The sequence below is a fragment of the Lynx canadensis genome, chromosome E3 (assembly GCF_007474595.2).
Source record: "Lynx canadensis isolate LIC74 chromosome E3, mLynCan4.pri.v2, whole genome shotgun sequence".
NCBI classification, from domain to species: Eukaryota; Metazoa; Chordata; class Mammalia; order Carnivora; family Felidae; genus Lynx; species Lynx canadensis.
Window position 1 is genome coordinate 3,302,427 of NC_044318.1, and position 16,870 is coordinate 3,319,296.

General features: G+C 56.9%; 1 protein-coding gene across 6 annotated transcripts in view; it reads right to left on the reverse strand.

Annotated features, from left to right (window-relative positions):
- NLRC3 (NLR family CARD domain containing 3) overlaps positions 1–14,257 on the reverse strand; it is a 28,658-nt gene extending 14,401 nt beyond the window's left edge. The window contains exons 1-7 of one of the 6 annotated variants that reach the window (XM_030300632.1): positions 14,167–14,254; positions 13,587–14,000; positions 4,995–5,087; positions 4,548–4,609; positions 4,095–4,296; positions 2,264–3,998; positions 1,179–1,265 (exon numbers count right to left, since the gene is read on the reverse strand). In XM_030300632.1, coding sequence (XP_030156492.1) covers positions 1,179–1,265; positions 2,264–3,998; positions 4,095–4,272 — 2,000 coding nt within the window. In that variant the 5' untranslated portion in view covers positions 4,273–4,296; positions 4,548–4,609; positions 4,995–5,087; positions 13,587–14,000; positions 14,167–14,254. Of the gene's footprint in view, positions 1–1,178; positions 1,266–2,263; positions 3,999–4,094; positions 4,297–4,547; positions 4,610–4,994; positions 5,088–9,341; positions 9,382–13,586; positions 14,001–14,166 lie in introns of those variants that run through there. The other 5 variants (XM_030300630.1, XM_030300633.1, XM_030300634.1 and 2 more) reach the window with 5 other exon arrangements.
- Between the last annotated feature and the right edge of the window lie 2,613 nt (positions 14,258–16,870).

The following is a 16,870-nucleotide window of genomic DNA, read 5'->3' on the forward strand; positions in this document are numbered from 1 at the left end:
GTTTACCTGGGGCCCTTGGGCCGTGCAGTGGCAGCCTGACGTCCCTACCTCCGGAGGGGCTTCCCATGACCCACCTCCAGTAAAATGTCTGGACCCAAGCCCGGGTGCGCCTCCCTGGTTGGAACGCTTCAAGTGTGCTGTTGCGCGTGGTGGCTGGGGAGGCGGGCCCTGTCTGCACCACCACAGCGGAAGGACAACTGAAAGCTTGCCCCTGTCTCTCTGGGGCCCGCCTCATGCACCCTTCCCTCTGCACATTTAAATCCGTATCCTTTTGATGTCCTGAGCCACAAGTGCAGGTACAACAGCTCTTCTGGGTTCTGTGAGTCCTTCTAGTGAATCATTAAACCTTTGGGGGGGGTCCCGGAGACCCCAGACTCACAGATACGTTTTAACCCCATGTTTACACTCCTTTGGCACAGAGTTGACTGTACAGGGTCACACACAGCCCACCGCTCGCCACTGTCTTCCGTGACTTCTTTTGGCTCCTGACTCACTCCGTGTTTGTGTTTGTTTTCTCAGAGATTATTCCTGAACCCAGAGGGAGGCTTAAGTGAGGATGAAGAATTCCTCTCTGGACCCTGTTCTCCAGACTCCTCTCCCTAGTTCTAACCACCCCCAGGTCACAAGCCCACTCCTCAGTGTTACTGAGACTTGGAAATGTGATCACAGGAGATTTCACAAGCACGAAACTCTATTTTGCCGTCAGCACACAGACTTGTGTCTCATCACACCATTAAAGATTCAATGTTTAAATTTTATTTTTTTGTACTCGTTTAAATAAAAGTTCAAATTTAAATCCAAATTTTAAATTAAAAAATTTCTGATTTAATTTCAAGAGCCAATCCTGTGCCTGTAATACTGTTTTGAGGGCAAACATTGAGAGGAGCTTAGAGAACATTGTGCCTCGCAGTACTTCGGAACGTTGAGTATCTGCGGAAATGCTCCCATGTCCACCAGAGCACCTGACCCTCACCATATCCCTTCCCTCTTCTTACAGGTGAGGGACCTGAGCCTCTGGAACTTTCCGGAAGGGGCAGAAACAAGCAGCCACGTGTTTCCAAGGCACCTCTCCTTGCAAGCGCCTCTGGCCGATTGAGCAGAGAGGAGGACGGGAAAATAGCCCTGGACCCCAGGCGACAGGTAGGCACCCCGGGTGGGGTCTCCCGGGTGAGCGTTACCTGATCCTCTGAATGCGACAGTCCTTCCCGCTCAGCACGCTGCCCAGCAGCTCCATCACGGGGTCCTGGAACTGGTTGTTGTCCAGCCTGCAGGAGGCAGAGCGATAATGAGTGGTACCACGGCCCGCAGGCGGGTGGAACGAGGCCCCGGCAAAGGGCCGCCCTCAGGGCAGCAGACACACCCAGGCTGGCATCCCTTCCCTGGCCCACGTTTGCATCGCCACGCAGCCCCCACCACGAGGTGGCCCGGGGACCCGTGCTGGCGCGCCCGCCAGGCTCGAGGTTTTCCCGGGAGGGTACGCCGGGAGCCTCGGTGTGGTGAGCCCCAGGATTCCTGCGCAGAGGGCGTCTCCCCGGCAGCCCCGTACATCACGTGTCCGCGGGACACGGGCTGCTAGCTCTCCTTCTAAGGGTGTGGCAGCTGCTCTCAGGTCCTGACGGCCCTGGTCTTAGGGACACTGAAGTCCAGAGCAGGATGGGTGATGGGCGGGAGGGGTGGTGGTGGAGTAAGTGGGCGCGGCCTCTGTCGGCAGAGGGGTGGCTCACAGAGGGCCGTAGGTTGAATCGCGTTCCCCGGAAAGATATGTCGGTGTTCTGACCTCCCGCCGCCACCCCAGCGCCTCAAGCTCATGACCTCATCTGGAACCAGGGTGATTGCGGATGTCATGAGTCCAGATGAGGTCATTCTGAGGGGGGCGGGCCCGTAAGCCAGTACGACTGGCGTCCTTGTCAGAGAGAACACCACGTGGAGACGGTGACACGGAGGAGGCGCCCGTGTGACCACCCGGATCGGAGTGATGCGTCTACAAGCTGAGGACTGCTAGTGAACAGCACGAGCTAGCGAGGCAGGAAGGCTTCAGAGGGAGCTCAGGCCTGCCGACCCCTTGAATTTGGACCGTGCCCCCCCAGAGCTGTGACAGAACAAGTTTCTGCTGCCTTAAGCCATCCGTGCTGTGGCCCTGCAGGCGGCCCCCAGGATGCTGACACCGGGGGGGGGGGGGGGGGCGTGGTGGAGGGGAACGGCCTTCCAGGCCCCCGCTGTCTCCTCCGACCCGCACCGCGCACACCCCCACCCCAGCGCCCACCTCAGGCTCCGGCAGTAGAGCAGCTGGGGCAGCAGGCTCTGGAGGACGCCCTTGCTGAGGCACAGGGACAGGTTGGCCTCCTGGACGCAGGCGTCTGACACCTGCAGGAGGTAGGCCAGGGCCGCGTGGTGCCGGGGGCCGGTCAGCCCCGCCAGGCTGCCGCTCTGCATGGCCTCCTCCACGCCGCGGGCCAGCTCCGTGTGCCGCAGCTCGTGCAGGCAGTGCAGGACGTTGACGGCCCGGGCGCACACCGCCACGTCGGGGCGCAGGCAGCCCTGCAGGAGCTCGGCCGCCTGGGCCCCGTAGCCCTGGTGCTCCCCCTGCACCAGCAGGGAGCCTGCCAGCAGGGCGTTGACCCCGGGGGAGAGGAGTCCTGAGAGGAAGCGCAGGAACACATCCAGCCGCCCGTCCTCGGCCTGCATGGCCCGCTGGGCCGCGCTCCTGAAGTGTGTGAGGAAGCCGAGGCGGGGCCAGGACACGCCACCCTCGGCGAAGAGGTCGAAGATAGCCCGCCTGGAGGCAGCGTAGTAATACGCGGCCGCCACAAACTCCTGCAGGGACAGGTGCGTGAAGCAGTAGGCTGTCGACGCGGCCAGCGTCTCTTCCCGCTGCAGGAAGCGGCTGCACAGGCCGCTCTGCAGCAGAGCGAGATCCACGCCAAACGCCTTCAGGTCCTGCTCGTAGAACACGTACTTCTTCCTGACCAGCCCGTGGAAGGCCAGCCGCCCCAGAGTGGCCACCATCTTGCGGCAGCTGTGGGCCACCTGCTCGATGCGAGGGCTCGCCTTGCCCTTCTCCTGCCCGTCCCCGCCGAGGGCCATCCTGAAGTACCAAGAGTAGAGCTCGCACAGGGTCCTCGGAGCCTGCCGCCCGGCGTCCTGGGGCCCCGGCCCGCTGTGGCGCAGGTGACCCAGGGCCGACCCCGCAATCCGGCAGAAGGCTGGGACCGTGCACATCAGGTACAGGGCCCTGTCCGCCCGCACCTGCCTCAGGACCCAGTCGGAGAGGGTGTGGTCCTCGGGGAACATCTCCTCCAGACACGCCTTGATCTCCTCCTCGTCAAAGCCCCGGATCTCTGTCATCCGGTCTACCAGGCCCCCCGGGATCTGGCCGGCCACGCTGGGGCGGGAAGTGACCCAGACAGAGACTTCTGGGAATAGGTTGCCCCGGATGATGTTGGTGATCAGATGGTCCACCTGGATCTCCTTCTTGGGGTCCGTGCAGGCCACGGTGTTTGAGAAGTCCAGAGGCGTCTTGCACTCATCCAGGCCATCCAGGATCAGGAGGGTTTTGGGTGGGGCTTCCGCCGCCGGGCCGGACTCCCCGATGTGCGAGAAGACGGAGCGGACGAGCCTGTCCGCAGACAGCTTCTCGTGGGTGTTGAGATCTCGGAAGGTCAAGGGGAGCACCAGGGAGAAGTCCTTGGCGACCTGTCCCCGGGCCCAGAGCTGGACAAAGTTCCTCACCAGGGTGGTCTTGCCCACGCCAGCTACCCCGATGGTGATGGAGATTCGGGGGGGGATAGACACCCGAGACAGAGGCAGGAAGAGTCTGTCCAGGGTGAGGCTCCTGGCCGGGCGCCAGGCCCCACGCGTGGTCTCCACCTGTGTGAAGTCATGTTCCCTCAGCTGTAGGTCTGTCAGCCCCTCCAGCAGCAGGAGGCTGGTCAGCCTGGGCGGGGGGCCGCCTCTCGCCCTGTTCAGCAGAGCCTCCCGGCACTTCTGTGTCCTCGAGTCTGCGGGACAGAGGCCGAAGGGGAGGGCTGTGGAGGGTGGGGGAGGGGAGGGCAGCGGGGAGCGGGAGGGCCCAGGGACACCCTCCTTCCGCCTACCGTCACCGTGAGGCCCTAGGGGGGCCTGTGGCGCCCTGTCCAGGGGCTCTGGGGCCTGGGAGCCCTGACTGCTCTTCCCGGCCAGCAGGTCCACGAGGGCTTTCACTTGCCCAGCCGGGGAGCCGGGGCCTCGGCCCTGGCCTGCCTCCCCGCCGGTCCGCACCTCCTGCTTCCTCATGGGGTCCGCGATGGCCGCCAGCAGCTGCGAAGAGAGGGCCTGAGGTGCCGTGTGCCGCATCACCACCCTGGCCTGGGACAGGTGAGTGAGCCTCCAGGGATGGGGAGGGACCCCACTCCCTGTCCTTCCCCAGGCTGCCGGTGGCCCCCTCCGTCCGGCCTCCAGCAAGGGCCAGGAAGGGCTGTTCGTTCCTGGATGGCGAGCGTCGTCCCTGACGCCAGGAGCGTGGTGGATAAGAACCGGGCCCAGGCTGGAACCTGAGCTCCGCCACTTACTGGCTGTGTGGCACCGGGCAGGCCGCCTGAGCTCCTCGTGCTGTGCTGTCCTCATTTGTGACCTGGAAGTGGAGACGGGGTTAAGAGCAGGTCTGCTCCCGAGAAGGGGAGAATGAAGGAGGTCAATCTGGAAAGGCCGCGTGCTCTGTGAGCCCAGCTCTGTGACCCCCCTGGAAAAGGCAAAACTGTGGAGAAAGGGAAAAGATCATCCGTGGTTGCCAGGAGGGGAGGGGTGAGTGAGTCAGGAGGGAGCCCCTGGGGACTCCTGACCCCAGCAGCGCCCTTCTCTGCTGGGCGCTGCAGTGTGGGGCCACCGAGAGGCGGAGCCGTGCGGGGCCCCACCTGCTCCCGTCGCTTTCCCTGAGGCTCCGAGTGGATCCCGTGTGTCCCTCCCTCAGCTACGGTGGGCGCTCCAGGACCCCCGGCGCGCCCCCGCCCCCTCCTCACCTGCAGCGGGCGGGGTGTCCGGCCCACAGCAGCTCCTCCGGCAGGGCCCCACGAACTCAGGGGGTGGGGGTCGGCCATCCCTCGCCCAGGGGTCTAGGAGAGAAGACAGGACAGGGCTGAGCAGAGGCTACACCTGCCGCTCCGGATACCAGCCGCTCAGTGAAATGGGTCTGGCCCGTGTCTTCTAGCTTGGCGGTTCTCTGGGTCTCAACGATCGTCGCTTAGGGGAGGGGTCACCTGACTCCAGCCCCAAGGATCCGACATGTTCCCTGACCTTGTGCTTGCACTGGGCTTTCCTGGCACTCTAACTCGGGGTGAACCTTTTTACCTAGAAGATGCTAAAAGGGGCTTGACAACAAGTAGAATAGCGTTTTCCAGCCGTTCCGTCCGGAGCGCTGTTGAAGTGTTAGGTAGTGCAATGAATTCAGGGCAGGCCGTGTCCAGCCCAGCTGAGGGAGTCCGGCAGCGTTCGTAAGAGGCCAGGGGGAGGCCTCGCTCCTTCTTCTTCTTCGGACCCCCTGGCTGTCCCCCCTCTTTTGTTCTTCTTGGCGTCAAATCCAAGGGGAAAAGAAACCAGATGGGGTTCTGAGTGAAGTCTCACTAATGTGGATAGATCGGTGTGGGTGTCACTGAGGAAGACAGTCTTGGTGCGTTGTATCTCCTTTTCCATCAAATATTAAGTATTCATGTCATTTCCCATCATTTCTCAGTGAATGCTTACTGCAGCATGAATAACTTCATCTCTTTCCTAAAATCGCAACACTTATCCTGAACAAGTTTTCCCACGTGGGTCAGACCCTCCACCGCCCCCACGCAGTGGTGAGTGACGGGAATCACACTGGGCATCCTCGTCTGACTCCCAGGCATGGTTCGAGCCCAAGCCGTCAGGCCTCATGTTTGTGATCGTGTCTAAGTTGTTCTCTCCTCTTGGAAAAGATTCCTTCGCTTCCTTATGTCCTAGCACCATTCAGATAACGCCACATGATTGCTCCTGAAGGCTTCCTGTGCTCCAGACGACGATCTGTTAAACATTGTACTTACATCATTTCACTTCTTGTAACAACCCTTATTAAATTGTCACCGCTCCCGTTTTATGGACGAGGACATTGAGGCTCAGAGAGGTTAAGTGACTGGCTCGAGGCGACACAGCTGGGGAGCAGCTGAGTTGCCAGAGAAACCAAGGCTTCACTGACACCAGCCTTTGTGCTGGACAATCTCCTGCCTCTTATAGTATGTCCCCACGTTTTTCTTAATTAAAAAAAATTTTTTAATGTTTATTTTTAAGAGAAAGAGACAGAGCGTGAGCAGGAGAGGGGCAGAGAGAGAGAGGGAGACACAGAATCCAAAGCACGCTCCAGGATCTGAGCTGTCAGCACAGAGCCCGACTTGGGGCTCGAATTCACGAGCCGTGAAATCATGACCTGAGCCGAAGTCGGATGCTCAACCAACTGAGCCACTGAGGTTCCCCTTGTGCGTCCCCACATTTAAAAAATTAGGCATGTCTGTTAAATTAGCAAATACCTTTCTAGCAGTATTGACCCAACCACATGATTTATTTCCCTTCAGTCATTGAATCAGGAGGTATTTACTGAGGGCCTTTTGTGGCCTGTGGGCACTGGGGGATCTGAAGGGAACAAGTTAGACAAGGTCCTGACCCTGTGAGTGTGATCCGGGTGGGGCACATGACAGTAAAGAAACCCAGCGAATGAGTGAGCCATCTGACATGATTAACGCTGTGAATGAAACACACAGGGTGCATGGCGGAGTGGGTCGGCTGTCACGGTGGCCAGGGAAGGCCTCTGTGAGAAGGCCACTTAGGAGCAGAGATCTGAAGAGTGAGAAAGCGTTAATTACACACAGAGCTAGGGGGACGGCAAGTACACATGCCCTGTGCATTACTGGGGCAGAAAAAGCCAGTTGCTGGAGCACAGTGAATGGGGGTAGGGGTGGGGCTCACAGGATAAGAGGACGTTTGAGACCCACCCACCGTCATAATGGCCATAATGCGTTTGGGTTTGTACTAAGTGTGGTGGGAAGTCACTAGAGAGTGACGTGCTGGATTCATATCCAGTGTCTCCTTTAATCTGTGAGCTACACTACAGATTTTCTAACATTGAACCAACCTTAGGTTCTTGAATACTATCTTCCACGTGTATTAAGCTGTGTAAAACAGGGTGGGTCAGCACAAGAATAGATACAGAAGTCATCAGAACATAATATAGAGCTTAGGAACAAATACATATTTATATTACTTGCATATGAAGGAGTTTGGTAATGTGAAAAAAATAACATTCAATTTAAAAAAAATTTTTTTTATTTAGAGATCAGTGGGGGAGAGGGACGGAGAAAGAGGGGCAGAGGGAAGTCAAGACAGAATCTTAAGCAGGCTCCATGCTCAGCATGGAGCCCAGCAGGAGGCTGGATCTCACAACCCTGGGGTCACGACCTGAGCCAAAATTAAGAGTCGGAGGCTCAACTAACTGAGCTACCTAGGTGCCCTGGTTGTTTTTCTTTAAATTTTTTTTTGAAGTTTATTCATTTTTGAGAGAGAGAGAGAGAGACAGAGTATGAGCAGGGGTAGGGCAGAGAGAGAGAGGGAGACACAGAATCCGAAGCAGGCTCCAGGCTCCGAGCTGTCAGCACAGAGCCCGACGCGGGGCTCGAACTCACAAACCACGAGATCATGACCTGAGCTGAAGTCGGACGCTCAACCGACTCAGCCACCCCAGGCCCTCCCCCCCCCCCCCGGTGGTTTTTCAATTAGGTGCTAGTGCAATAGGGAAAATGAAAGAATAAAAGATTTCAGGATTGGAAAAGGAAAAAAAAAAAACTTTCACTGTTCACAGTTGACATGATTATATACATTGAAAATCCAAAACAGTCTACAATTGATTAGAACTAATACATGAACTTAGCAAGGTTTTGAACACAAGGTCGGTTTAAAAAAGTCATATCTGGGGCGCCTGGGTGGCGCAGTCGGTTAAGTGTCCGACTTCAGCCAGGTCACGATCTCACCGTCGGTGAGTTCGAGCCCCGCGTCGGGCTCTGGGCTGACGGCTCGGAGCCTGGAGCCTGTTTCCGATTCTGTGTCTCCCTCTCTCTCTGCCCCTCCCCCGTTCATGCTCTGTCTCTCTCTGTCCCAAAAATAAATAAAACACGTTGAAAAAAAAAAAAAAGTCATATCTATTTCTGCTTATTAGCAACAATGAAATTGAAAGTAAAAGTTTGAAATATTTAAAAAGCAAATATCTAGGGGCGCCTGGGTAGCTCATTCAGTTGGACGTCCGACTTCAGCTCAGGTCATGATCTCACGGTCCATCAGTTCGAGCCCTGTATTGGGCTCTGTGCTGACAGCTCAGAGCCTGGAGCTGCTTCGGATTCTGTGTCTCCCTCTCTCTCTGCCCCTCCCCTGCTCATGCTCTGTCTCTAGCTCAGAAGTAAATAAGCATTAAAAAAAAATAGGAATAAATTCAGCAAAAAATTTGCAAGACCCCTACACAGGAAACTAAAAACAATACTAAGAGAAATGAAAGAAGACCTAAAAGAGGGATTTACCATGTTCATGGATTGGAAGACTTACTATTATTAAAATGTCATTTCTTCCCAAATTGATCGATAAATTGAACGACATCCTAATCAAAATTCCAGCAAGCTTTTTTGGTGAGGAAGGGAGGGTAGAAATTGGCAAGCTGATTCTAAAACATATATGTAAAGCAAAAGACCCTAGACCAGCCAAAATTATTTTGAGAAAGAAGAACAAAGCTAGACGACTTCTACTACCCAACATCAAGGCTTAGTATAGAGCTGTAGGTTTTGGCACAGGGCTGGCAGATAGCCCGGTGCAATACGACAGAGGGTCCCGAAACAGACCCATACGTCATGTGTGGTCAGCACATTTACAACAGGGGCTCCACTGCAAGTCAGGGGAGAAAAGATGGTCTTTGTATTACATTGTGTTGCTCCAATGGGATATTCCTATCGGAAAATGGACCTTGACCCCCGTCCTCCCACCACACACAAAGATTAATTCAAGCTGGATCATAGATCTAAACGTGAATGCTAGCCCCACCAAGTGTTTAGGAACAGTTACAGAATACTTTCAGGAACTTGAGCTAGGTAAAGACTTAAGTGGAGCACAAAACACTAACCGTGAAAGAAATGAGTGCCATATTTGGATTCATTAAAATTAGGGATATCTGTTCAACACAAGACAGTTTTAAAAGGGCGAGAAAGCAAACTACTGACTAGGAGATGTCTCCAGTACATTTAAAAATCCGGTAAGAAACAGGGGCGCCAGGATGGCTCAGTCGGTTGAGCGTCCGACTTCGGCTCAGGTCATGATCTCACCTTTTGTGAGTTTGAGCCCCACGTCAGACTCTGCGCCGACAGCTCAGAGCCTGGAGCCTGCTTCGTATTCTGTGTCCTCCTCTGTCTCTCTGTCTCGCCCCTGCTCACGCTCTGTTTCTCTCTCATAAATAAAAAAAATAAACATTAAAAATCAGTAAGAAACAGCCCAGTTAAAAATGAGCCAAAAAATTGAAGATCTGTCACAAAAGATAATACCCTTAGTCATCAAAGAAATGCAAAGTGAAATCACTTCAGAGAAGTGTTTGGTAGTGATAAGGCCAAATAGGCATGTTTTTGTGACGCAGCAATTCTCTGCCTGGCTCTGTATACCTAACAGAAACAAGTGTTTATATCCATCAAGACACAGTATTGGAATGTTCTAGCAGCTTTATTCATAGTGTCCAAAAAAAAAGGAGAAACTGCCAATATCCATCAACAATAGAATGGGATATATGTATGTGTGTGTGTGTGTGTGTGTATACACACACACATATATATACACATATATATACATATACATATATGTACATATATACATATACACATATACATATACATATATGTATATATACGTATACATATATGTATATATATACATATATGTATACATATATACATATATATGTATATACATATACATACATATATATGTATACATATATATGTATGTATATGTATGTATGTATATATATATATGTATGTATATATGTATATGTATGTATTTTTTGTAAAGTTGAAACAATGAGGTCCCAGGTAGTAATGACAGCGAAGGAACTGCTGACAAACTCAAGTGGCTGACTCTTGCAGACACACTGAGTGAACAAAATGTCACCCCAAAGAGAACATACTCTGTGAATCCGCTTATGGGGAGTTTAACGTCAGGCCCAACCAATCTGACATGATAGAAGTCAGAATAGCAGTAGTCACCTCCTTGAATACGTTGATCTGGGCGATCGATATGATCACCGATTGGTGCAGACACACAGGTGCCTACAGATGTAAAAACCCGCTGGGCTCACTTTGCGCTCTGTAAGTTGTACCTCCGCAGCCATCCAGATCTCCCCATGTGCGTAAACCAAGGCCAAGCAGTGTTATTGCAGCCTCTTAGCACGTGAGGCCAGGACAGCAGGGCCTGTGTCCTGCTGTTGGCTTGGGTGATGTCAGGGCGTGGCCTGGCGGCGGACATGGCTTCCTGTCATTGGTTGTCCAGGTACACCCACAGGTGACACCCTGCCCCTGCTGCTACTGGGGGTGAGGTGGTGGCTAGGGGAATGAGGGGACCATGTGGAAGAAGGGCCGGGCCCAGGGCTCCTCGGCTCTGGCAGGACAGTGTCTAGAGCACTATGTGTGTGTGTGTGTGTGTGTGTGTGTGTGGTGGGGGGGGGGTAAAATATACACAGCATGAAGTTTACCGTTGTAACCATTTTTAAAGCGTACAACTCTGTGGCATTAAGTACATTTACAATGCTGTGAAACCGTCACCACCATCTACCTCTGGAATGTTTCATCCCCGCGATGGGAAGCCTGCCCCTGTTAAGCACTAACTCCCCTTTCCCCTCCTCCCAGCCCCTGGAACCCAGCCTTCTCCTTTCTGTCACTACGAATCTGACTCCTCTAGGGACCTCATGCAGTATTTGTCCTTTTGCATCTGCTTTCCAGGTTCATCCTTGTTGTAACACGTCTAAAAATTTCACTCTAAGTCATGTTCTGTCTTTATAGTTAGATCACATTTTGTTTATTCATTCGTCCATCGATGGACACTTGGGTTGTCTCCGCCTTTTTCCTCTTGTGAATAAATGCTGCTGCGAACAAATACCTGTTCGAATACCAGGTGTACAAATACCTGTTCAGGTCCCTGCTTTCGATTCCTTTGGGTTTATATACTCAGCAGTGGAATTGCTGAATCTTATGGTCGTTCTAGGAAGAACTATTTTTAAAAAGCCACTGCTTAGCTCAACCGCCTAGAGGTTTATTTGGTGTGAGGTAGGGCCTCAACATGTATGTATTTTTTTAATAAAAATTTTTAAGTTTATTTATTTAGGGTGAGAGCGAGTGTGAATGGGGTAGGGGCAGAGAGAGAGGATCCCAAGCAGGCTTCACTGTCAGCGCGAAGCTTGATGTGGGGCTCAAACTTAGACACCTCGAGATCATGACCTGAGCCGAAATCAACAGTCAGACGCTTAACCGACTGAGCCACCCATGCGCCCAGTCAACGCGTGTGTGTTTTGGAGCTCCCCTGGTGATTGTAATGAGCAGCCAGCATTGGGAACCGCTAGGCCAGAAAGGCCAGGCGAGTGGCAGAGGAGGGACAACAGCAGGGGAGAAGAGGCAGGGCAGAGTAGTGTCTGGGAAGGTGGCAGGAGGGAGCTCCCCCCTGCCCCCGCCTCCAGTCCCATGTGCCTCTCAGCAGCGTTGGGAGCCAACACTTCCTCCGGGTCAGACACTCATCTTTCTTGCCCTGCTGACCGTAGGGCTAGGGTTGCCGGGGTTAGCAAATTAAGACACAGGACACCCACTAGAATTTGAATTTCGCATAAACAGCGTTCTTTCAGTGTAAGTATATCCCAAGTATTACGTGGGATGTGCTTATACCTTAAAACCCAGGGCCAACCTCAGAGGCCAGTGAGGGTGCTCCCCCCACGGGACAGCTACCCGGCCGCGTGGGCGCACAGGCCCTGTGTGCAGCCCAGAATCTGCCCCTGCAGGGTGGAGCTTGCCACGGCCCGAGTGCCACACGCGCCGCCAGGGACAGTCAGGCCGTGTCCAGTGCGGACAGCCTTCAGTGAGAGCGGAAGGAGGCCCTGCAACCAGCTTAAAGAGGGGAAGACGGGCGGGTGGTCTGGGCTGCCCTGGGCCATCTGAAGGCCAGAGTCGTTCTGAGCTGTGGTGGGCAGGGCCAGCCAGCCAGACAGCTGCAGACCACGGCCGCCCCCTGGAGCGGGCTTCCCCACACCCCCACATCCTCCAGAGCCTCACCCGTGGGGTGCGACGCAGCCGAGGACCTGTGCTCGCTGGCGTTGGTGTCGCTCAGTCCCCGTCCCTCAGGACGGACAGCGGAGCTCACGTCGCATCCCAGAGAAGACACAGGTCCCAATCTACTCATTTGCTCTGCCGGCAAGTCCTGTCTTGTCCCGTGCTGCCCTCCCAGGGGCCTGCAAGACAGCCAGCCTCTCTCTGCCCGCCCGCACTTGGGGACTGTACGTTCGGACCCTGCAGCGCCGACCTGCCTGGGCCGCCCTCACCTCAGGCCACAGCCTCTCGGATGCTCCTGTCTCCAGAGACTTCCTGCCCCCGCCCCGCCTCCCAGGGCCCAAGAGTTCAGTTCTCAGCCCCTTGAGGTGGCTCAGCACCGTGGCCGTGGACCTCTCGAGACCAAGCAGCCTTTCCTAGAGGTGGGAGGAAGCGGTGGCTTTGCCGCAGGACACAGCCCTTCTCATACTGCACTGCCCATGGGACAGAGGAGGTGCTGCCGGCCTACACCCCTACTCGGGAGCCAGCCACAGGGTGGCCTGTGATGGCCACAGTGAGGCCCCGGCCTGGGGAAAGCGTGTGTCCCCGTGGAGGAGACCCAGAGGCGCCCCAGGAACCCAGGAGCCCGACCGTGGGGAGGACCCCATGGCCAGCAGCCACCGCAGGCACAGCTCGGTGACACCTCTTCTGAGAAGGCCTCTCTGGTTACTGGCCCTCTCAGAATGATGAGCCTCGCGTCCACCCAAAGGTGTGGCTAGAAGAGACCCCTGGGGGCTGCTCACCCAACAAGAGGGTGGTGTCTGTGGGGCAGGCACTGAGTGCCAGAGCCCAGCCTGCCTGCGCCATCTCCCTGGGCCCTCAGGACCCCGGGGCAGGTCTGGTATGGTCACTGCCATCTTACAGGTGGAAGGTGAGGCCAGGGATGGAGCCCGGGTCTGCCGATGCCAAGTTTAACCCCTCGGCTGCTCAACCTCACTCTGCATGCCTGCAGCGGTTTCTGGTTACTTCCTGCTCCTCCCAGCCCATCACTGGTACCTGGGGAGCTGGGCTTTGTCCCCTTGGCCCATCGTGGGCTGCCCTTGGGCACATGTTTCTTTATTCCGTACGGTGAACTAGTCCTACTCAGCAGCTCCCGGCCCCCATGGGGACACCTTCCCGGTGCCACCCAGCCACCACTCCCTAGAGCAACTCAGGCCTTAAAAGTCACGGTCCTTCCTGCCGGCAGTCTCTTCCTCCTCCCCCATCCTGCACTGAGGCAGCCTGGACTCGACTTACCTCCCAGACCTCATTTCCCTAGGGATGCCGAGACTGGGGGGCCGAGGGTTCTCCATCCTGGTGCTCCCGGGCTCAGCCCTGCTCCAGGGGACAGAGGCAGCTGCGTGGTGGCGAGGATGTCCTGAGATTCTCTGTGGCCGGTCAGCTGGGCCCCGAGCCCTCGGGATCTGTGCGGGGCGGGAGCAAAGCCCTGTTGGAAGGGATGGGGAGGCACTGACTGCACAGGGCAGGGGGGCTCCGGCCTGCCGGCTCCTGCAGTCCCCCAAGCCCACCGGCTGTCACGGCAGCTGGGCTCCTCACCTCTTCCTGTGCAGGGCTCCGCCTCAACCCTCCTTCCTGTCTCATTTCAAAAGCCAACAGCTTCTCAGACAAATCAATGAGCCGCGGCTGCCCCGGCTCGGCTTTGTCACCACCCTGTAATTCAGAGAGGCAGGGGTCCCGCCGGGACCTGCAGGTCTGTTTGATGTTCAGGAGAGATGTCCAGCCAAGGCCACAGGGAAGGGACTCACCACGAGCAGGCCTCTGCTTTTTGCGGGGTGGGAGGAAACCAGGCTAGCTGCGGGGACGTTCGGTGACTTACCCAAGGCCACACAGCAGGGAGCTGGCTTCTCCGTCTGGAACGGAGTCCTCTCACTCGGGCTGGCGCGCTCTGATCCGGCTGTGGCCCTCGTTGGCCTGTTGGGCCCCCCTTGCTTCCTTCTAACGCCCAGCAGGCCCCTGCCACCCAGCTGTACCCTGCGATGTGGTCCCAAAGGAGGTGAGCCGCACCCTGAGACAGCAGAGTGTGGCAGTTCACCGGGGCACCTGCAGGTGGGCTGCAGTGACCAAGAAGGGACGAGGGGGCAGGACATGCCCAGAGTGAACAATAGGAGAAACGCTACAGCAGGGGACAAGTGCAGGACAGCCTCCAGCGTCAGGGAGCAGGTCACTGTGGGGCCGTGGAGAGAAGCAGGTGGCCGGGTGGGAGCCGAGTGACCTGCGCCTCAGGTTTCCTAAGCACGCCAACCGGGAGCCATGAGTGGTTGTAGAGCAGGAAGGTGGTGGGTTCAGATGGCGTGACTTGAGGGTGAGGGGAGGTGGGAGGGGATGTGTGCTCACAGCAGCCTGTTCTCGAGAGCTGTGTGGGGGTGGGGAGGGGAACAGAGGGGACTGAGGTGGCAGGACAGAAGTGCTCCGTGCGGTGACATCTTTCTGTGCCCCTCCCGCCCTCCCCTGTGCCAGTGCCTTCGGGGCCCCCGGCAACTTGCCAGGCGCTGGGGGAGACGCACAGGTTTTTCCTCAAGAAGCCTGCTGAGGCTCCAGGCCCGCAGAGCGCAGACCGGAGGCTGTAGCCCGGCCACAGGGTGCAGTGGAGGCGTCTGAAACCAGGCCGCCCACAGGATGCTGGAAGCCACAGGGGCTTGGTGGGTATCCGTCATGTGAAAGACACCGAGAGGCCTGCTCTGCTCCCCCCTCCACAGCTCAGGGAAGGTGGTCCCCGAGCACAGGAGGAAATACCCTCCTCCCTGGGGGTCTCGGGGCACTGTCCCCCCGGGACTCTCCCCCACCTCCAACGGACCGCCCATGACACACAGGAGGCCTTCCTCTCGACTCTTCTGGGCGTTTGTACGTTTGCGGCGGGGTCTCTGGCGCTTGCTGTCCACCCGGAACTGGGAAAGCCAGACGGGCAGCGGCCTCAGTCCTTCCCAACTCAGACAGCCCGAGGCTTCCTGCCTGCAGGAGCAGGGGCCTCTGGCGGGGGTGGGGTGGGTGTGGGGTGTTGTACAGGCCCCTGGGGGCCTCGTGGCTCCCCTTTGATTGCCTGCAGTGACCATGCCCAGGCCAGGCCCGCCACAGGACGCGGGAAAGGCCTGGGAGGTCTCGACACAGCACAAACAAAGTGGGGGTGTCGCCTGGTTTTCCACTGCTCCGGGGCTCGGCACGCTCTCATCTGTGCTAACTACCCATCACGAGGCAGGGCAGAGCTTCTGGAACATCTGCCCGCTGTGCAGCAGGAGGCCCACTGCCGGCCCCGCTCCGCCAGCCCCACCGCGGGTGCTGGGATAAGGCAGCTCCTCCACACCGTTTTCCTTCTCAACCAGGTAGCTGGGCCTGATTGTCCCGTTCCCCAGCCAGGTGTGACCTGTCCGGAAAGCTCAGGGCTCTCCTCCCGGAGGCTGCCAGTCCTCTGCTTGTGGCTGGTCCCCCACTGCCACGAGAGTGCACGGGCTCAGGCTCGGGGCTCAAGCCCTTGCTGGGCCCACTGCCGACCCCTGGGGCCCCCCGGGGCCCGCGGTGAAGACCTGACCTGGCCAAGGCCTCCTACCACTGGAGCTCCCTTCCCCCCACCCCTCTCCTGGCCCAAGGCTTTTTCCGTTTCAACCCCTCCTGCAGCTGGTGACGTCCTGGGCTGCGTTCTGAGGACTGAGGGCTCCCAGGCCTGTCCCGAGGCAGTGCATCCGAAGCTGCTCATCCCAGTCCAGGGTCTCCAGCAGGAGCCGGTGAAGCCGGGTAAGGGCTCTGAGTCGCCTCCCGCTTCCCAAACTCCACCTCCCTTCCCTCACACAGTCCCTACTAGGGCAGGAGAGCAAGCCTTTGGTGTAAGAAACACATGGTAGCTTCGAAACCAGGCCAGACTCGTCTCCAGTCAGTCAGCCGTGATCTGAGCCCTGGCAGCCTGCTCTGCCCTCTGACCCCTGCCCGGCCCTCTTCCCGAGGGCACAAACCAGGACACACAGTACGTGTTCAAGAAGCCCCTCTGACCTCCCTGAATGCTGCATGCACCTGAGGCCCAGCTCGCAATGCCCCTCTTCCAGGAGGCCATCGCTGGGGGCCACCTGAGCACTGACCGAGCTCAGGACAGGCCAGGGTCTGGCTGATGACTAGACCTAGTCTGATGACTGATGGCTTGTGTCTGACCTCTCTCCACAGGGCCCAGCGCAGAGGCCAGGGCAGGCTTTGCAAACTCATCGTAGTAAAATGCAGATTCTGACTCGGTGGGTCTGGAGAGGCCCAAGCCTGCATCTGTAACAACCCCTCCCCCCACCCCGGGGTGACACTGCTGGGCCCCAGGCCTCACTTTGAGCATCGAGGGCTGGAGCTCATTGCTTGGTAGGGGCTTAGTGTGGGTCTACGGACTCACAGTCATGGATGAACGAATGCACACGCCTCTTACCTAAGAACCAAAGAGCAATGAGCCAGCAGGCCTGGGTCACCCCTCGCAATGAAGGACCGTCACAGAGACCTGCAGACGTGGGTGTGGGGGCAGCTGCCAGCCAGCTTCCCTCATCCTAGAGTGTAGTATC